General features: G+C 48.7%; 1 protein-coding gene across 13 annotated transcripts in view; it reads right to left on the reverse strand.

The window, feature by feature from the left end:
- Positions 1 to 21,159, reverse strand: part of TNC (tenascin C) — a 102,139-nt gene that overhangs the window by 1,136 nt on the left and 79,844 nt on the right. For all 13 annotated transcript variants that reach the window (XM_040237645.1, XM_040237678.1, XM_040237623.1 and 10 more), the window contains 9 exons: positions 20,844 to 20,987; positions 18,601 to 18,720; positions 16,362 to 16,505; positions 15,246 to 15,376; positions 11,574 to 11,706; positions 9,857 to 10,008; positions 8,786 to 8,882; positions 7,771 to 7,932; positions 3,911 to 4,074 (listed from right to left, as the gene is read on the reverse strand). In XM_040237645.1, coding sequence (XP_040093579.1) covers positions 3,911 to 4,074; positions 7,771 to 7,932; positions 8,786 to 8,882; positions 9,857 to 10,008; positions 11,574 to 11,706; positions 15,246 to 15,376; positions 16,362 to 16,505; positions 18,601 to 18,720; positions 20,844 to 20,987 — 1,247 coding nt within the window. The remainder of the gene's footprint in view (positions 1 to 3,910; positions 4,075 to 7,770; positions 7,933 to 8,785; positions 8,883 to 9,856; positions 10,009 to 11,573; positions 11,707 to 15,245; positions 15,377 to 16,361; positions 16,506 to 18,600; positions 18,721 to 20,843; positions 20,988 to 21,159) is intronic.

The following is a 21,159-nucleotide window of genomic DNA, read 5'->3' on the forward strand; positions in this document are numbered from 1 at the left end:
AGTATATATATATATATATATATATATATATATATATATATATATATATATATATATATATATATATATGGGGCTTCCCTGGTAGCTCAACAGTGAAGAATCCACCTGCCAATGCAGGAGATGGGGGTTTGATCCCTGGGTTAGGAAGATCCCCTGGAGAAGGATATGGCAGCCCACTCCAGAATTCTTGCCTGGGAAATCCCATGGACAGAGGAACCTGGCTGGCTACAGTTCGTGGGGTGGCAAAGAGTCAGATATGACTTAGCAACTAAATAACAACAGCAGCATGTGTGTGTGTGTGTGTGTGTGTGTGTGTGTGCGTGCACATGTAGCTGATTCACTTTGTTGTACAGTAGAAACTAACACAACATTCTAAAACAACTATACTCCAATAAAAATTAATTTTAAGGAAGAATATGAGCTCTGTTTCAGCTTGACCATTTGGGAGCTCACGGCTGTATCCTGCTGATCTGATTATTGATTTGTATAATGAAAACTTTCAAAAGACCTGGCTGAATCAGTTTTTTTTTTTTTTTTTAACTTTAGGCAGAAGTCACCTGAGTTTGCATTGAACTTTGATCTGCCACCTTGAGATAAAGGGGTGGCTGATGCAACTGGCCATCAATAGGATTACGTGCTGCAGGAATTTGGGTCATGATCAGAGCTTACGGAATTGAGTGGTTATATGTGGGGGGTGGGGGTGGGTGTCTATACTTCACAGGATTCCTACAATGTGTTTTATTAATAATAACGGGCTTGTATGGTACAGCACAAAGAACATAGGTGGACACAAGTTTTGCAGCATGACACATACAGTTGAATCTTTGTGTTCTTACTTGAGAGATAAACGTCTTGAACAAATTATCAAAAGGTTCTGGGCCTCAGTTTTACTATTTTTCTTCTTTAGGGCTAATAATGGTAACCTTGGAAGGGTACTATGAAGATTAAATGAGTCTGCAGAGGAGCTTCCACGGTGCTGGGCCCATCATAGGTGCTCAGTAAATATTACTCCCCTATCTCAAGTATGGAGGCATAGCCTCAGAACTCTGGCCAAAGATTTTCCTCAAGAAAAGACTGTACTTGGCTCGGGGCCTCCTGGTTCTGGGTTTCGCTCTTCAGCAAAGTCAGCAGGTGGTTGGCTCTGCCTGCTGAGTCCCACAGACCCCTTGTCCTCCTAGGGTGGGGGTCAGCTTCAGAAAGTCCTATGGGGTCTCCCCTACCCCCTCCCACCCCACTCTGTGCACTGAGCCCTCTTCTCTTCAGGTTTCGTAGGGCTGGGATGGAACATGTCCATAGAGAAGATAGTGGCTGGTGAAATGGGGAAAATATAGCTGCTTTGTTTAATGCTATTTTTTGGCATTGATTGATACTGGACCGCCTCTGAACCTGACAGGGGATGGGGTCTGAGAATACCTGGCTCAGTTTAGGGGCAGATGTGTTTGTAATGGACTCAGCTTGGTCCTGTGCTCCCTTCCTCCGCCCTCGTCCTCTCCTCTGACTGAGGTTCAGAGCTGGAAGTGAGTCCTCCGCATGCTACGGTGGAGACTGAAGCCAGAGAGGGCAAGTGACTTCACGGAGGCCACACGGCAGCCAGAGCAGAGCCAGCGCTGGGACTAAGCTCCCGTGACTGCTCTGTGGCCTTTTGTATCAGCTCCTTCTTCCAAAGTTGGATGGAAGGATGGAAGAAGAAGTTTCCTTCTGGCATGTAGCTTTTTTTTTTTTTTCCCCTCCCAAACGACCTTGTCTTATATTGATGTTAGGGAGCCAGGAGATAAAGGAGTGCAGTAGTTCTCAGAGTGGGTGTGTTATTGAGGCCACATATAGGGTGGAGAAAATACAAGATTGGTGTTCAGATGTGTCCTTCAAGTCTTGCCTCCTCTATAAAACAGGCACAAAAAGCCACGTTCTGGTCCCCTCACAGAGCCAAGGTGATGCACACGGGAGAGAGAAGGCGATAATGCTTTGAAAAGTGTCAGAAATTGTCAAGATAAGGTGTACATTTAAGGTCACAGCAATCACTTGCAGGTAGTTAACTCAACATAAACACATCTAGCAAAACCATTGATGACAGAGCGGTTGTTCTTGTTTAGTCATGAAGTCGTGTCCGACTCTTTTGCAACCCCATGGACTGTAGCCCGCCGGGCTCCTCTGTCCATGCAGCTGGTAAAAACAAAACAAAACAAAAACCCCAAACCGAACAACCCAACAACTGCCAAAAAAAAGCCCAAGAACAAAAGTATAAATAAGCAAGATGATGAGATGCTGTGTCCTGCCTAGGACACCCGATCGGAATCCCTGGGGCCATTTGGTGTGATTCGGACCTTTGCCTTCTTACAAAGGGATCCCAGATTGCTGGGAGAAATACCAGCAACCTCAGATACGCAGATGATTCGACTCTACTGGCAGAAAGTGAAGAGGAACTAGAGTCTCTTGATGAGAGTGAAAGAGGAGAGTGAAAAAGCTGGCTTAAAACTCAGCATTAAAAGCTAAGATCATGGCATCAGGTCCCATCACTTCATGGCAAATAGAAGGGGGAACAGTGGAAACAATGGCAGATTTTATCTTTTGGGTCTCTAAAATCACTGCTGACGGTGACTGCAGCCATGAAATTAAAAGGCACTTCTTCCTTGGAAGGAAAGATATGACAAATCTAGACAGTGGATTAAAAAGCAGAGATATCACTTTGCTGGCAAAGGTCAAAGCTATGGTTTTGCAGTAGTCAGGTACGGATGTGAGAGTTGGACCATAAGAAGGCTGAGTGCTGAGGATTGATACTTTCAAACTGTGGTGTTGGAGAAGACTCTTAAGAGTCCCTTGGACTGCAAGGAGATCAAACCAGTCAATCCTAAAGGAAATCAACCCTGCATCTACACTAGAAGGATTATTGCTAAAGTTGAAGCACCTATACTTTGGCCACCTGATGCAAAGAGCTGACTCATTGGAAAAGACTCTAATTCTGGGAAAGACTGAAGATGAAAGGAGAAGGGGACAGCAGGGGATGAGATGGTTAGTTAGCATCAGCAGCTCAGTGGACATGAACTTGAGCAAACTCCAGGAGAGAGTGGAAGACAGAGGACCCTGGCATGCTGCAGTCCAGGGAGTCACACAGAGTCAGACATGACTTAGTGACTGAACACCCACCACCTCCCGTGTTGCAGGCTGGGTGAGGCTCCCTGAGACTCAGCCCAGGGATCAGTCTGGAAGGCTCTGTTTGAATACCGTTCCCTCCTGTGTGGTGCAGGGACGGCTGTGAGAAGGGGCCATCATGGTTAAGTAGCTGGGCCCACTTGACTTCGTCCACTTTTCAAACGCCTGCTCACGTAGGCAGGGCTCAGTGTGAAAAATGGTTGAATTTGGTTTTGTTTACCCATTTCCACAGAAACTATTAAAAAAAAAAAAAAAACTGTTTCTATGATTGCAGAAATTGTGTCACAGAATCCTGTATGGTGCAGGGAAATTCGGGGGCGGGGTGTGGCCTGGAGGATTTCTGTCTGTCCCCAGCTTTGGTCCATGACCTCAGGAAGGTCACCTTTTCCTGGACCTCAGTCTTATGATTCATAAGAGGAAGGAACTTAAAATCTGGGATCTTCATTCTAAGATGTTCTTGGGGCTCTGGAGGTGCCTCCAGGCCAGGGCTTGCATCACCCCTGCTTTACCCAAACAGCCTCCACTGCCGTCTGTTTCCTTGTGGGGTTCAGACACAGATAATCCGGGGAAAGCTTTGTATGCCTGGCATCCCCTTGGCCAGTGGTTCTCCTCGGGATCTTCATGGGCTAATACACGCTGTCTCTGTGGTTTACCTGGCCTGGGCTGCCATGGACTTCTCCCTGATGTGAAGACATCTGAGGTCTTGCCCCTGAGGTCCCTGCCTCCCCATCTCAGCCCTGCTCGGGCCCTTGCAGGCGCTTACCTGACTGTGGCTGTGGTCTCCATACCTCCCCATCAGGTTGACGCGGTGGCAGTTCTTGTACCAGAAAGCCCCCTTGTAGGATAGGGCACAGTTGGTGATGGCCGAGTCTGTGTCCTTGTCGAAGGTGGAGAAGGATCTGCCATTGTGGTAGGCCATGGAGTCACCTGGGAGAGAGAGCGTACCGACTGAGAGCTGGAGCTGCTGGTGGGCTGTGGAAGCACCAGGGCGACAACCCGAGGGCCTTGGGGTGAGCCAGTCTCGAACGATAGGCCCAGAATTAGGATAGAACACGAGTGCCACTGGCAGCCTCATTTCTGATAGAAGCAGCACAAGGTGGTAGAAAGAGGGCGGCAGGTATGTTTGGAGGGTCTCACTCCAATCTCACCTTTTTCATACCCTACTTGTGTCCTTGCACAAATCAAGCCACTTGTGGAACCTCAGTTTTCCCATCTGTAGAATGGAACTAGCATAGCACATTGATTTGATTCACCTCAGGGGGCTGTTGGAACAACTGATACGAAAGTGTATGCTGAACAGGTGGTATGGTGTGCAAACAGCTATGATTATTGTTACTTTCATGACTGTTTTTGCATTCACTTGATGTAAAGGAACTCAGAGAGTAAGGTGGGAAATCTGTATTTAATAATGATGTGCTTTTTCCCCAACTGCAAGTATTTAGACTTTACTTTTCTTTTCATGTATTTATTTATGCTTAGTTGCTCAGTCGTGTCCGACTCTTGGAGACCCATGGACTGCAGCCCACCAGGCTCCTCTGTCCATGGGATTCTCCAGGCAAGAATACTGGAGTGGGTTGCCATACCCTCCTCCAGGGAGGTATTCATTTATTACCTATTTATTCCTAGGTAGCGCTAGTGGTAAAGGACTTGACTGCCAACGCAGAAGACATCGGAGATACAGGTTCAGTCCCTGGGTGGGGAAGATCCGCTGAAGGAGGAAATGGCAAGCCACTCCAGTACTCTTGCCTGGAGAATCCCATGGACAGAGGGGCCTGGTGGGCTACAGCTGGACATGGCTGAAGTGACTCAGCACACACACACTTATTCATTAACTCACACTCACTCGCTCATTCATTTACACATCTAATATTTAGCAAGTTCTAATGAGTTGAGTTTACCACTCTGTCATGCTGCTTTTCCAGAGCTGCCTTAAGTCTCAGCCTACGGAGCCACACTTACAAACAAACCTTTCACGTTTTAGATGTCACCAAACAGCTTGTATATTGTACATTTATTTTTCAGAGCGTTGATGGGACCAATTTCCCCTGATTCTTAGACAAAAAGCCTGTTTACATGTATTGCTACTTGGGAATCTAGCTTGTAATTTAATATACTGAATTTTAGGAGTGTTTAAGCGCCATTTCTGTGTTCTCTCACTTCCAACCCTGGCCAATGCTGGGCAGAAAAGTTTCAAGACATTGAGGCATTCTATCCTGATATATGGGAGCAAGTTATCATAGGAACTTGATAGGGATCTTCCCAACCTAGGGGTTGGACCTGGGTCTCCTGCATTGCAGGCAGATTTTTTATCCATAGGGACTTGGGTGCCTTGTTAACTGATGAAGCTACCAAGAGCAAGAGGCTGGAAGCTAGATATGATGAAACAAGATGCTCTCCTGGGGAGGGGCTGGCTGCCCCCAGTACACACAGGAGGAGGCCGTTCCAAGGGTGAGCTTCTGAAATGAAGGGGCAGATTATGGCTCAACTTCTGTTGGAAATACAGAGAGATGGGTGGAGGCCACATTCCTGCTGCCTTCTGGCCCAAGGTGCCTTTGTTTGCCCTGTAACAAGATCTTCCTTGCCTGAAGCCATCTCAACAAAAGAGGTATTTGTTGCTAGGTAAGAAAAAGTCAGAATTCCTTGATGGATGCAAGAATGAAAACAATGTTTGCTCCGGGTCTGTCTCTTCATTACCACCAGCCTGATCACTAAAGAGCTCCCACTCTCCTTAGGTTCAGACCTGCTTCTAGCAAATCATACCTGGAGGCTTTTCCCGTTATGGGTGTGTCCTTTCAGGGCCCAGAGGTTGGGAACGTGCTATAGCATCTGTCTCCTCTGTTCTCATAAACGTAATGGGAAGCCGCCCCGAAGCAGGCAGGGCTTGGCACGGGTGGGGGGGGTCGTCATGCTCTTACACCTGATCTCCCTTGTTACCAAAACCGCCTGTGGGCAGCCAGGCTTGTCCCCTGGGCCCACCTTCCTCAAGCTGTTACATCTTGGGCAAGTCGCCAAACTTCTCTAAGCCTCAGTTTTCTCACCAGTATATTAGCAATATCTCCCTGGATATATATATATATATATATGATCTGTATCATATATGTATCATTTATTATATAATATATAATGCAAATGAAATGAGGTTTCCTGGTGGCTCAAATGATAAAGAATCTGCTTGCAATGCAGGAGACCCAGGTTTGGTCCCTGGGTCGGGAAGATCCCCTGGAGAAGGAAATAGCACCCCACTCCAGTGTTCTTGCCTGGAGAATTCCATGGATGGAGGAGCCTGGTGGGCTACAGTCCATGGTGTCATGAAGAGTTGGACACGAATGAGCGATGAACAATTTCACTCTCACAATGCATATGAAATATCAGCAAAGAGGCTGCCACCTCATTTGCCTGAATGCCTATGGTTTCCTTGTTTGTTTCTCTTGTAACGAGGCGCCAGAAAACCACATAAAGGTCATTTCAAGTCAAAGACATCTTCGAAACCTGAGCTAGGTTCTGTACTGGTCAAAGAGTGAAGGAGAGAGGTAGGGAGCGTCTCTGGTCATGGGGATGTGCCAGCTGAGGCTGAAGGGCCATGTGGCAGGAAGGCCTTAGAAAAGATTCATCTGGGTGGGTAATGGAGTGGACTGTTTGCTAGTCAAGGTGCAGGCCGAGGGCCAGCAGTGCCACCAACACTGGTATCATGAGGGCCCTTATCAGAAATGGGGCGTCTCCGTTTCACCCCAGACACACTGTGTCAGCTCACCACCAGGATCCCCCAGGGGTCATACGTGTGTAATAAACAGAGAGGCACGGGAGTGCATGAGTATTAAGGCGCCCAAGACACTGCTTGCTTCTCTGTCTAAAACTGGTATCTAAACACGGAGTAGGGCTTCCCTGGTGGCTCAGAGGGTAAAGCGTCTGCCTGCAATGAGGGAGACCTGGGTTCGATCCCTGGGTCGGGAAGATCCCCTAGAGAAGGAAATGGCAACCCACTCCAGTATTCTCGCCTGGAGAATCCCATGGACGGAGGAGCCTGGTGGGCTTCCGTCCACCGGGTGGCAAAGAGTCGGACCCGACTGAGCGACTTCACTTCAGTTTCAGGTAACTACAAATGCATCTTGAAAGTCCTATTTCCCAGCCCACCCCAGGTTTTGGCGACCAAGTATCTACCTGCTGCTGCTGCTGAGTCGCTTCAGTCGTGTCCGACCCAGTGCGACCCCATAGGCGGCAGCCCACCAGGCCCCCTGTCCCTGGGATTCTCCAGGCAAGAACACGGGAGTGGGCTGCCATTGCCTTCGCCAACGCAAGAGAGTGAAAAGTGAAAGTGAAGTCGCTCAGTCGTATCCACTCTTCCTGACCCCATGGACTGTTGCCCACCAGGCTCCTCCGTCCATGGGAGTTTCCAGGCAAGAGTACTGGAGTGGGGTGCCATGGCCTTCTCCCAAGTATCTACGTAGCTAGCCTTGTTAAATTGTAGTTCTGCCAGATTAGCACCTATCAAATGTTTGTGGTAAGTGGATGGGCCGATGCGGGAAGGACTGCCGAGTAGGGGAACTAGCTGAAAGCCCGGAATGTGTTCGAGGTCCTGTGGGCTCCGCGAGTGGCTGCGCGCACCCGTCGCGCCGCTGTACCCACCTGCCGTGCCGCTGTACCCCTCCACCTTCAGCCGGTAGCGCGTCCGGGCGTCTCCCACGCTGAACTTGTCGTAGACGGCGTAGGCCGACTGCCCGTGGTCCCGCAGGTCCACCCGGAGCTCGTACTGCCCCTGGGCTGTGATTTTGCTCAAAGTGTCCAGCCCTGTGGACGACAGGCGAGGGTTACCGAAGAAGCACAGTGAGCGAGGCGTTCATCCCTCCTCACCGCGTGAGAGCGGCAGCTCCACGTGTACTAAAAAGCTTTGCGTGATGCACCTGCTCGGCTCCTTGCTGTTGCAACACCAGGTGACACGTATGCAGTGTCTGAGCCTCAGCGAAGATTGGGTTGGCCTCTTTGCCCTGCCCATCTCCTAGTGTGTTGTGAATATCAAAGGAAATAAGGTGGAGAGCGTAACTTTTCCACTCTAAGCTCCTTACCTGTGAAAGGCAATGGGGCAGATATTCGCAGGCTCAGATGCTGGAATGTATGACAGTGGCCTGTGCTAGGGGCAGGTTATGGCAAAGTGTGAGTCCCAGTGGGGGATGGGGGAGGCCACTGTAGTGCTGGCTGAGAGAACTCAAGAGCCACTCACGTCTTTATTGGCTAGATCCCTAGGTCAGCAGTTTAACCTCTTTGGGGCTATTTTCCCAGGTGCAATATGGGAACTTTTGTACACTGTGGGGCTGCTGGGAGGCTTGGAGGGTGTGGCTCTGAGGGACCCAGTCAGCATAGGTGAAGGACATCAGTGAGGATAATGCTCCAAGTGGCCCAGGGGTTGACTTAAGGCTAGGCTTATTCTTAGGATCAGGCTGTTGGCTCTCCTCCAATTAGATTTTTATTTTTAATGACCCAGAGAACCTCAAGTTTTTTCCACTGAGAATCTGATATTTTGTGTAGCCCACCAGAGCTATCGTTTCCTCCCAATCCATTTCTGTCCCACGTTTCGCTGTGGGTTAGGACAGACGACAGGGGGGCCGAACGGGCATTTGGGGCATGAACACGCAGGCTGTGTTACCAAGCCAGAACTCTTCTTTTAAGTCCCCAAATCCAGCAGCGTAGGCCTTCCAGTTGCGATAGAAGTCCTCACGTCCATTTTTGCGTCTCAGGAACACCTATAAACACAAGCAGTGAATCCGGGTGAGCTGAAGCCACTGAGGGAACGAGAAGGCATCTTTCTGAGAGGAGGCAATGCTCACTGTGGGAAAGACACCTGACCCCACCTCTGTCCTCAATGATCTGGCATGCAACTCAGTGCACACACGCCGCCTCCCCTCTCAGTCTCAGCATTCTCCCCCCGAGAAACAGGGATGAATAAGACCACCACCCAGCTTTGGGTGATTGTGATGTGTCTGGGTAGGCCATACATGTGGGGACTCAGTGAACCTCCTGCTCAATTCTGCTGCCAATCTAAAACTTCTCTAAAAAATAAAGTTTAATAATTAAATATTCATTGGAAGGACTGATGCTGAAACTGAAGCTCCAATACTTTGGGCACATGACATGAAGAGCTGACTCAGTGGAAAAGACCCTGCTGCTGGGAAAGACTAGAGGCAGGAGGAGAAGCGGGCAACAGAGGATGAGATGGTTGGATGGCATCACTGACTCAAGGGACATGAGTTTATGCAAACTCTGGAAGATGGTGAAGGACAGGGAAGCCTGGCGTGCTGCGGTCCATGGGGTCGCAGAGAGCGACGGAATGACAGCAATAATTTTAAAAAGTACTAGTTAGCTCACATGGTAATAGCACTGAAATCACTCTTGGAAAACTCCCAGCACGGCGGTGCCTGGCAAACAGCCAGCGTCAGTCAGCAAACTTGGTGGGCTCGAGGACCACTGCCATTTATATATCACAGAGCTGTTTGCGGATCCACCGAGATAAATGATGAGAAAATGAGGAACAGCTTTTTATCCTCAGCTTCTTTCCCATTACTTTAAGAGAGAATTCCTGAGTGTTTCCATGTGACAGGCACTGTCTTGCAAACCCTCAGGCACATTAGGGTCACAGGGCATGGAGGGGACCTCCCCGCCTCTCCTCTGCCCCCACCCCTCCTGTCTGAGGCCTGGAGCCTGTCTCCATGATACTCACGATCCATCCACCCCCGTCAGAGGTCATGTCACAGTAGACTTCCTGCTTCTGGGTCTTGTCGTTGTTCAGATAAATGGTGTAGACGCCAGAGGTCGTGTCTCCATTCAGCATTGCCTGGGAGCAGTCCCTGGGGAATCGGTACAGGACTCCAGCTGCAGGGTGAGAAGGAGGAGTGATTCTCGGAGCAGGAGCTTTGAAGTCACAGGCTAAGTGCTTGTTGGCTAGACGCCTAAGGACAAGCAGCTTCACCTCTCGTGTGCAAGGGGGAGGATTAAAGCTATTTTGTGGGAGTGCAGCGAGGCGCAGAGGTTATGGATAAAAGGGAGCCGTTTCAGCCTTTTACACTGACGGAAGCCACCATGAGCTCGGTGGCAGGAGCCCTGACCTGCTTGAGGGCTGCGTGTCAGGTTGATTGTGATCAATCAGGAGCCTGCAGGTAGCACCTCGTGAACACCTGATGGACACCCAGGTGTTGGCCAGGATGTCTGGGTCTCTAGCACCCAGGGCGTGGCTCACTGTGGGCAGGCTGCACGCATCTCAGACTCTTCAGAGGATTCTGAAGCCAAAGACAAGGGAGGGTTCTAGTCCTGAACTTGCTGCTTCCTTGCCTTCGGACACTGGAGTAGTCGTATAACTACTCTGAGCCTGGGAATCTTAGAAGGCTAACACAGGAATGTCTGGGGAATTTCTATTTGTGGTAACGTGGTGCAAAAATTTCAACACTGGATAGAAACTGATGATATTGGGACTGTGCTTATTAGCAGGTAGACTGGAGAAGTGATGGTCATAGCAACTCTTTTTTGTTGTTGTTCTGACCTCCTCAATGTATGTTACCTTCCCCTGAGGTTGTCTCATTAGGTATTTTCTTGTCTGTTTCACAACCTGGTCTGAGAGCATCTTTAGGGCACATTTGCACCTGGCATGAGGTCTGGAAGACAGGTGCTTTAGCCTCCGCCCCTCCTTCAGCAGGTGTGTGCAGAGTGACCAGAGTGAGGTGTGAAGGGCAAGAGGCAGCACTGGGATACAGTCCGTATACCCAGTTCAAGGCTCTCCAAAGCCCCCCTCCTCCCTTCCTCTTCTCCATCGGCTGGGCTTGGGTGTGGTTCCCTGCTCCTGGAACACCGGAGCCCAGACCAGACTCTAACTCATGGTAGAACCCTGAGCGGGTCATTTAGCCTCTGGGGGCCTCTGTTCCCCACCAGAAAACTGGGCAGGATAATCCTGGCCCACGTGGGAGGCCTGTTTGTGATTTGAGAGGATGAGCAGACTTTATAAATGCCCACATGCTGAAGGAGAACACTAAGCTTATAAGGAGCCCCAACAATGGCTACCCACTGGGCTAGGAGTTCAATGCAGAGATTCTCCCAAGGTCCTTATGAAGAAGGGCTCATTACTAATCCCATTATATGGATAAAGAAACTGAGACTCGCAGAATGGCAGTAACTCTCCTCCGTCACACAGAGCAGGTGGAGATGGGGAGTGAATCCAGCTATTCCCTCTGCTGGCCCTGCTTCCCTCCCACCATGAGTCCTGTAACCTGCTACATCCTCATTCTTCTGGCTTTTCAGGTAATTGCAGGTAATTGATTTTTATCAAAATGTGATAGAAGCATTTAAAGTAGCAGTCAGAGGAGAAGTGGAGGGTTGGTTCAGGCTCACAGAGTGTGATCTCAAGGCCTGGCTGCCCCCCGCTCCCCCCGCCCCCCAGAGCCCCTTACTCGTGGTGAAGATGGTCTTGACTGTCTTGCTCCTTAGGGTCCCGTTCAGTGCCTGAATCCTGGCTGTGTAGTAGGTGGATGGGCTCAGATCCGTCAGGCTGTAAGAGGTGGTGTCTGGATCCACAACGACTTCCTAAGGGCAGAAGAAGGATGAAATAGCCTTTGGCCACAAAAATCCGCAGGGTATGGATGATGTATTCCTTTATTCACCCATCCATTCATTTCTTCATTCAGCAAGAATCCACTGAGCCCCACTCTGTGCCAGGCTCCATGCTCATGTCAGGGACTTAGACACGAGGAGAGTGCCCTGTGAGCAAACCTCCTGGGGCCGGAAGGGGCAGAGCAAATTCAAGTCATAGGAGGAGGCAATGAGCTGCCTCAACCATACTTTACTGAGGGGAGAAGCAGAAGAGGTGGGCAGACACCAGATTATAAAAGACCTTCAGTGTCAACCTATGGACTTTGAAGTTTATCATGATAAGGAATGGAGGTTCCTAGAAAGTTCTTTGAAAAAGTGAATGCCATGATCTCAGCTTAATCTGGTAAGAAGATGAATCACACAAAGGGCAAAGGTTTAGCCTTTGAGACCAGCTAAGTCAGTCATCTCACATGGCTCTTTTTCACAGCCCTCTGGGAAGCTTTAAAATCACGCAGTGCCTGGGCCCCATCCTAGCGTGACTGAATCGTCAGAGCCTGATGCAGGCGTGGCGATGGCGTGAGCTGACCCAGCAGGCCTCTTGTCTGGCATGGACGTATCCAGGAGAGGCCGAGGTGTGCAGCTGCGGCAGGCCACTCCAATTCCACGTGTAGTCTGTGACACGCCACCGTGCTCAGAGGAGGGGATTGCTTTCAGCTTTGCAGGAGACCCTTGTTCTTTTCAGGTCCCCCTTTTCAAAATGTCTAGTGCCTGGGAAATCACCTTTTAGGAGATGACCCTGGTGTCAGGCATTGGAATTCCACCTGCATTCCTAGCAAACCAAATACAACAATGCTCTCTACAACCTGCAAACACAGCTGCTCGGATTTAGGCAATAAGGAGTCAGTGTGGAGGCCCCTGGAAGTTTCACTGGCATCCTCACCACCAGTAATATGACATTATTCTGATTTGTCCAATATGGGAGCAGGTGGTGGGTGTGGAGTGCTGAGTAGTTTGAGAGACGCTAAGAGACCTGCACTCACTCCCTAATGTGTCAGTGGCGGGGTGGGCTTGCATCTGTCTCCTAACTCCCTGTCCAGGACTTTTTCCTCCTCTACCAGGCTGATTTTCTTGAGTGAAACAGATAAAGCTGGGGATTGGACATGCAGGGAAATAGACCCAGGTGAGAGCCCATTTGATGCCAGTGACCCAGTGACTTTTGTGTAGCTCCCAGGTCTGGTCCTTGTGGAAGGATAAGGTACAAAGCTGGCTTCCTTAAATTACCTGGGGATACAATTACCTATCAGCTTTCTAAGCTGCTGCACAAAGTCTGTTTCTAAGCAATTAGGGTAGATCGAAATGAGACTCATGGCTTCAGGCAAACAGGATGCCTGACCAGGAAGGACCCTCACAGACTGGGGAGTCCACTGCACTCATTTTACAGATGTGAACACTGACAGCCAGAGAAGGCAAGGGGCTTGTCTCTGCTCACGCAGTGAACTGGTTTACTCTTACACTGACTCCTAGAAGGGCCATGACGATAACTAGAGATGTGTGTCCACTTCTGCTTAACCATATTGAACTCGCCAGTTTATTTCTACTTGCTTGTGATACCCACTGCAATGAGAGGGAGAGATATAAAGTATAAACCCACAGGATGAGGGGAGTGGCAGAGGAGAAAGGCATGTGATGTCACCAGAATCTTGATCGGTGAGAAGTGTGGGGTGGTGAGTGACAGTTGAGGTGACAGAACAGAGGAAGCTTCAGTGGATGGAGTCGTTCAGAGGCTGCTTGATGAATGCTGCAGAGCCCAGCAAAAGCTCAGGAATGGAATGCACGCAAAAGCAAAGATGCCTTTGAAGGCCAACGTGGGGTGTGGTTGAACAAAGGTTTGTTTAAAACTTTGTACAATAAACAGATTCCCAGTTCTCTCCATCTCCCAGCAGTCTGGATGACTGTCCTTCCCAGCCCAGGTGAAAGGCTGAGGTTTCTTCTCTGGACAGGCTGAGCTAGAGAGGAGACTCTGGATTCAAATCTATCACGCCCAGCTGCAGGGGAGCCTCAGGTGCTGCACTGGCTAGAGGAGAATTGAAGGTGTATACACAGTGGGAGCCCAGGCCTCTTTTCCAGCAAGGCTTCTGGCAGCCTGGTGTGAAGTTTTGTGGAGGATCCTCCAAGGAGAGTGATGAGCTTGAGAAATAGAGCTTACAGTCTTGATGCTTGGGAATCCACACATCCACACCATGCCAGACTTTCTGAATCCAAGATAATTGCTGGGTATGTGCTGAAGAACTGATGTTTTTGCACTGTGGTGTTGGAGGAGACTCTTGAGAGTCCCTTGGACTGCAAGGAGATCCAACCAGTCCATCCTAAAGGAAATAAGTCCTCAATATTCATTGGAAGGACTGATGCTGAAGCTGAAACTCCAAAGTATTGGCCACCTGATGTGAAGAACTGACTCATCTGAAAAGACCCTGATGCAGGGAAAGATTGAGGGCAGGAGGAGAAGGGGATGACAGAGGATGAGATGGTTGGATGGCATCACCAATGCAATGGACATGAGTTTGAGTAGGCTCCAGGAGTTGGTGATGGACAGGGAAGCCTAGCGTGCTTCAGTCCATGGGGTCACAAAGAGTCAGACATGACTGAACTGAACTGACTGTGCCCAATTGCTCTATAGCGAGCTCCAAAGTTGACAAGCCCTTTCTGTGCTCTTAGACCTCCCAATCAGCTATTTCATTCTTTGCTCCAGTACAAAAAAGGTCAACCGACATTAGGGGCAAGTCTCCAACATGAAACATGGTGACCCAAATCAAACCAAACAGCAGCAAACCGGAAAAGAGTCCTTGGAGGAAACACTCTGTAGGCGGAGGAAGAAAATCCCAAGAACTTATATTCTTAGAGGCAAAGAGAAGAAGATACAGGATATAGAACCAATGTGCTAAAAAAGGTCAACGTGCAGAAAATAAGGAAAAGATCTTGGAAATTTAAAGGATGGTGACCAACATTAAGGCATCAATAACATGTTTAGAAGGTAAAGGTTAGAAAACTTTCACTTTCTAAAGTTATTTCAAGTTAAAAAGTAGAAGGAAAAAAATTCATGGGTAGAGAATATAAATAAAAACTGCTGTAAACAGTTGATGTCATAGGCACATGGTGATATATATATATATCATTATATAACAGAAGGATGCCATCTGTGAGATACATGGCAAAGATGCAGGAGAAGCTTTTGGCCTTTGCTCGATAAAACATAAAGGACAAAGAGTCCAGCTCCTAAAATGCCCTCAAGTCTTGTGAGCAGTAGTTCTTGACCTTGGCTGGCTATCAAAACTGGAGTCTGGTTAAAATGAGACCGGAGGCTACAACTTATGATTCAGAAAGTCTGGCATGGTGTCCAGTTCCTACTAATTTCTTTCCGGCTCCCCAGTCACACTAGCATAGGAGGAACAGACTTCAGATAATTCTTCCTGACTTTGAGACTCATGTAACTGTTTCATTCAGCCACAGGGATTTGTTTATATACATCAAGATACCTTGATTGTACCATCCACGGATTCATACACCAATAGGTAACCAGTGACAGACGCCCGGGGAGGTCTCCAGGTGAGGAGGGCAGTTTCCGACTGAACCTCTGTAGCAGTGAAGTCTCTTGGAGAATCGAGGTCTGGAGAAGAGAAGACATTTAATATCAAATAAGTCAGCAGGTGTGGGCTTCCCTGTGGCTCAGACAGTAAATAATCCGCCTGCAATGTGGGAGACCTGGGTTTGATTCCTGGGTTGGGAAGATTCCCCTGGAGGAGGGCATGGCAACCCACTCCAGTATTCTTGCCTGGAGAATCCCCATGGGCAGAGGAGCCTGGTGGGCTAGTCCATGGGGTCACAAAGAGGTGGACACGACTGAGTGACTGAGAACAGGTCATCAGGTGTGGGATAAAGTCCCTGGCTGGGTGCCAGGAGGCCTGAGTTCAAGTCCTTTCCCTAGCATTGACCTATATGACCTCGGGTGAAGCCTTTCCCGTCTGTAAATTAAGAGCTTGAGCCACGTGACCTCTAAAGGCACATGTTCTCTGTGTTTCAGCTCGTCCTAAGGGCCATGTTTTCCTGAGCCCAGTAGGATCGCAACTGGCTTTAGTTGAATTGGGGGAGAAAGACACAGCCATGAACGTAATTAGAATGCCTTCTTTTGTTTCTAAAGAGGACAGATGAATGCTGGTATTGGCCCTCCCCCCTACTCAGTGGACACCGCTCCCATTCCTTTGCCTGTTGCAGTCTGAAAAAAAGATCTCAATGTATATAAAAAACCCAGCGGACATCTAGGAAAATTTGCCTTTAAAATCTTTTAAAAATATTTCCTTGCCTAGAACATGGATCATTAACTACTGGGTTTAGGGCCAGTGGGGACTGGTTTTCCACTTAAAAAGCCCTCCTCTTAAAATAATTTCCTAGTCTGTGGGGAGAGCAAGGTCATTTCAGTTCAAAAGGAAATGGTATGTTTCTTAAGGTCTTGATTGAGGGGGCATTGGTGGATTGAGTTGCTGCTGATGTCATCATGTTGCAGGGAGCTGACTTGAGAAATAAGAGATGGAGAGGGATACTGTTAAAGATAGAGGCAGTGGGTAGGCTTTTTCCAGCCCTTGGTGTCTTTGTACCTGTGGTGAACTTGGTGGTGATGGTTGAGCTCTTCTGGGGCCCTTTCTCAGCAAAGATCCTCAGCGTGTATTCCGTGGCAGGCTCGAGATTGGTCAGTGCATACTCCACCGTGTTCCCGGACACCATGCGGGTAATTTCTGGCACTATACGGGAAATATACACAGCATGGCAGTTACCTCTCCCCGTCTGGGCCATCGGTGGGTGTGGTCAACAGTGCACACACCTCCTAACACAAGCTTTCAGAGGTCCTACCAAAAAACAGGTTTGATTTCTGAGATGACTCGCACTCTTTTCCCTCTCTTGAGCACTCACTTTGTATACAAAGGATTTATCCTATGGTGACTGGATTTTTCCAGGCACCAAATTAGAAGGAAGAGGAACTAGGGGTCAGAAGACTTTGTACATGGTACCCTTGGGACAGTGTTGCACAGGATCCAGCTAGAGGAGCGTTGCAGGCAACATCCCCATGCCTCAGGCTACCCAGATTTAACTTGTCCCATTACTTGCTCTCCCATTTTTTCCCACTTACTCTCATGTCCTTTCATAACTTGCCAAATGTCATATCTTTAGGCTGGGGAACCAGAAAAATCAGGTGCCATAGACAGACCAAAACCTGATTACTGGCTCTCAATCCCATTGGGTCAGGACCAAGGGTGGACCCCACACCATGGTGTCCAGGTGTCACCTTCCTCGTCACAGGTGACCAGCTGGCCTGGCTGGCCAAGGCCTAAGAGGTTTCCCAGGGTATGGGATTCAAAAGGCTAAAACTGGGAAAGTTCAGGGCAAACTGGGATGAGATGCTCACCCTCCTTGTCATTCATGATCCCCCTCCACACACACACACTCTTCTGGATGAGGACATGTCTATGCCTGCATCCACAGTTTCCATGATTCCCGTGAACTATACTCTGGTTTATTTTAGGTGAGACAACATCATCTTCCCTGACTTGCAAGAGTTTGCTCACGGGGAATATTTAAAAATAAAAAAAAGTAGAAAAAAAGAAACCCAAGAATTCCTCTAGCCCCACCCCACCTTTCCTCCAACCCTCACAAGGAACTCTCTCTCATAAGAGGTCGCCAGGGCTGACTTAAGATGTTCAGAGACCCCTGCACAGCTTATGCTGTGCTCTCATGTTGTTACTGAAAGTAAAACAATACTGAACCATCAGATATGAAACTCACATATACTGTGAGATTAAAATAACATATTTTTTCCTAATCTAGTTCCTGAAAAATAGGGATTTGTTCATTGAAAAGGAATCTTTCTTTTCTCTCTTATTTGTATTTAATTTTATGTGCTAGTGGCCGTAATTCACTGGTGCCCCAAACAAGTTATCAATATTGAATCTGCCAGTTGAGTAAATGAGCACAGATGGTTGAAAAGGCAAGGAGAGATCATTTCTGATTTCTTAATCAGATCAGCTCTAACTGGCCCCGTCTGCGGCATGCAGGAAGTGCAGTCTCCCCAAAGCTGCCTGAAGTAGTCCCTGTAAGATTTCAGATTGTGGACTCCTTTGTAAGAGGTGAGAGCTGTGCCTGTAGAGGGTGGGGGTGGCTCACGGAGACGGCAGAGACTGGCAGGAGAGGAGGAACAGGCTGGAGATGCACCCTCTGCTTTTCTTTAAGTGGCCTGTTGGCCTCCTTGATATGATCGTGGTGTTGGTGCTCTTCCATTTGACCACAGCAGGAAGATACAGGTTGGGCCCCTCTCGCCACCACTTGCACAGGCCCCTTCACACCCATCCATTCACCAGCCCCTGTCCCAGCCCACGAGTCTGTTCTCAGGTGGCAACTGAGAACCATAAGGACATTGCTGGACTCACCAACCTACCCTCGCCTCTCTGTACATCAGTCCTAAAGGAAATCTACACTGAATATTCATTGAAAGAACTGATGCTGAAGCTGAAGCTCCCATACTGTGGCCACCTGATGCGAAGAGATGACTCCCTGGAAAAGACCCTGAGGCTAGGAAAGGTTGAAGGCTGGAGGAGAAGAGGATGACAGAGGATGAGATGGTTAGTTGGCATCACTGACTCAATGGACATGAGTTTGAGCAAACTCTGGGAGACGATGAAGGAAGGGAAGCCTGGCGCATGCAGTCCATGGGGTTGCAAAGAGTCGGCCATGAATGAGTGACTAAATAACAAAAGCAACAAGAGAGGCAGAAAGAAAGAAGAACAGGAAGTTTTGAGCTGGACAGACACTCCTCAGAGGGGAGCGTCTTAGACATGGCCTTACCTCTCTCCCCTGTGTAGGAGATGACATAATTATCCACAGGGGCGATGGCTGGCTGCCACATAGCCAAGGCTTCTGAGTCAGTGATGTTGGCTGTCACCAAGCTAGATGGGCCATCCAGAGCTGCAAGGAAAGACAGTGATGTGTTGGAGACACAGTCAGCCATGGGGTAGGACATCAGACCTACTCTGCTGTCTATCCGGCTCCTGGACTCCTGGTGTGGGACACAGTGTCAGAAGCATGGAAGAGTTCTGACCTTGGAGCCAGGATGACCTGAGTTTGAGACATGACTCCTTCCCTTGCTGTCTGGGTCATCTTGGGCCTCTGTTTCTCGTCTGTAAAATGGGTATAGCAGCTCTGCTTGGCTTTGTCTTCAGTGATACTTTGGTTTTCACATGATATTATAGGTGGAAAGGTGCTCTGTGAACTGCAAAAAGCTGAAAATATGACAAGGATTTATGTTTATAGTTCACGTTACTTTCTCCAGGGAAAGGCTTTACAAAACCAGGATAGGTACAGAGTGGAGGCTGCCAGTGACGTCTTTGGTTTTGAGTAATAGCTCTGGTTTGGTGGGCTATGGAGAACACGGAGACAGGCTCTGGGGGTTGGTGGTTCCAGGCTCTACCTTGGATCCCCTGTTGTGGGTCTATGTGCCTTTGGGTCATTTTCCTTCTCCACACCTCACTCTCCTCAGTTGTCACAGAGTGGCTGCTATAAGGATGAACTAGATGTGTGTGAAATGTGCTTGGGGCAGCACTCAATAACTGCAGTTGGTCTTAACATGACTATTAAAGTTATTTGGAGTCTTCAGAATGATTCCTAAGTGACTTGTGCTGAGAAGGGCTGGAGAGTCACAGTTCTTGGCCCTTTGAACTGACCACTGCTACAACCCAACACCCCCTTCGTAGAAACCAACCTACATGTGACTAGTTTCCGATGTCGTTCAGGTCTGTAATTCAGTTATTCCGGGACCACAGCCCTGGGAAGATGCAGGCAGGCAGCCATCATCAGCTGACTGCACAGCTGAGGTGCCTGAGCCCCGGGAGATGGAACACTGGCCTGAGGGTCTCAGGAAGTGGTGGAGTACTTTGGGGGCACCCACCCCGTCCACCCGGAGGTCCTTCCTGTCTCATCTTACATGGACAGAATCTCCTTTAACAATGAGGACAGTGGGGCCTCCAGAGGAAAAAGATCCAGGCTTTGCAATTAGTTGCCATGGAGAAGCCACAAATGAAAAGATTTCTAGGCGGGGGATGAGGATCTGTGTGGCAGGGTGGGCAGGACTCTCGGTTGAGACGGGAAGTTTTAATTGCATATTAGCAACCCTTTTAGACTATTAGGATATTTTTTAAATTTCCTGTGAGGCCCATTCTTCAGATCCCTTAGCGGATTAGGCTGGATAATTGCTCGTATATCAAAGGGTAAATTGTTCAGAGGAATGGGAGCCTGAAGAGACATTTTCCACTTCATTCTCCTTCAGTGCAATTCATTATTTTCCCCCCCGTACACTGTGCTGTACAAAACAGGTTATGATAGGAAAATCGTCCTTTATCTAAGAGGAACGCACAGTTTGGAGGCAGGCTGACCTAAGATCAGGTTTGCTTCCAGCATTTACTAGCTATGTGGACTCGGCCAAGGCATGTAATTGCCCTGACTTCAGTTTTTTCCTCTGTAAAACGGGAAGGATATTAGCTATGAGAAGGACATTAGCTATATTAGTTTACATGGGAATGGTTGAGTAACAGCCCAAATACAAGTTGTTACTTTATCGCTACAGCCATTCACGTGTCTGTGCGAAGCATCTGCTTGGAAGGGTCCTTGTGGTGGTCCCTGCACCACTGAGGAGGGGAAGGAGGTGGATTAATGCGTGCAGTGATCCATATTTGCAGATGCTTTACACAGTTCCCTAAGGTTCTTATAGCATCCTGCAAAGGGAGAAGAACTGCACCCATTTTACAGAGAAGGAGACTAGATCCTCAGGACACTCTGTATCTAGAAGTGGCAGAACCTGGGATTCACACCAGGTCAGTAGGACTCCTCAGCTTGTGCCCTTTTCCCCACAATTCCCTGGGACATGGCGGCCCAGGGAGGCTGAGGATGAAGCTCAGAAGAGGCTACAACTGCGTCAGAAATGAGCCCTCTGGTGCTCCCAAGCCAGCCCACTTTCCACTAGAATTTCCTAAACAAAAACATTTTTCTTCTAACTGCTGAATCATGAGCAATGATGCTGAAGGTGAGAAAAACACCTGTGGTGAGTGTCCCTGAGACAGGCTCGCTTTCCTCAAAGCCCTTCAGGGCGATGACGCTGACCAGGTAATCCGCTCCAGGTAAGAGTCTCAGCAGCCTGGTCTGGGTCTTGGTCCCATCCACAGTCACCGCTGAGGGCGTACCTGGAACACAGGAAAAGCAGGCGGGAACGGTGAACCTCACTGGCACTTAAGCACACCTGCCCCAAGGATGGATGCAACCGGTTTATCCAGCACCATTTTCTTCACTTCTTCTCATTTGCTCCTACCCTCTGGCATAAGAGAAGAGGTTTTACTCTTTGTACAATGTTTTTTT

The sequence above is a fragment of the Oryx dammah genome, unplaced genomic scaffold (genome assembly GCF_014754425.2).
Source record: "Oryx dammah isolate SB20612 unplaced genomic scaffold, SCBI_Odam_1.1 HiC_scaffold_1, whole genome shotgun sequence".
NCBI classification, from domain to species: domain Eukaryota; kingdom Metazoa; phylum Chordata; class Mammalia; order Artiodactyla; family Bovidae; genus Oryx; species Oryx dammah.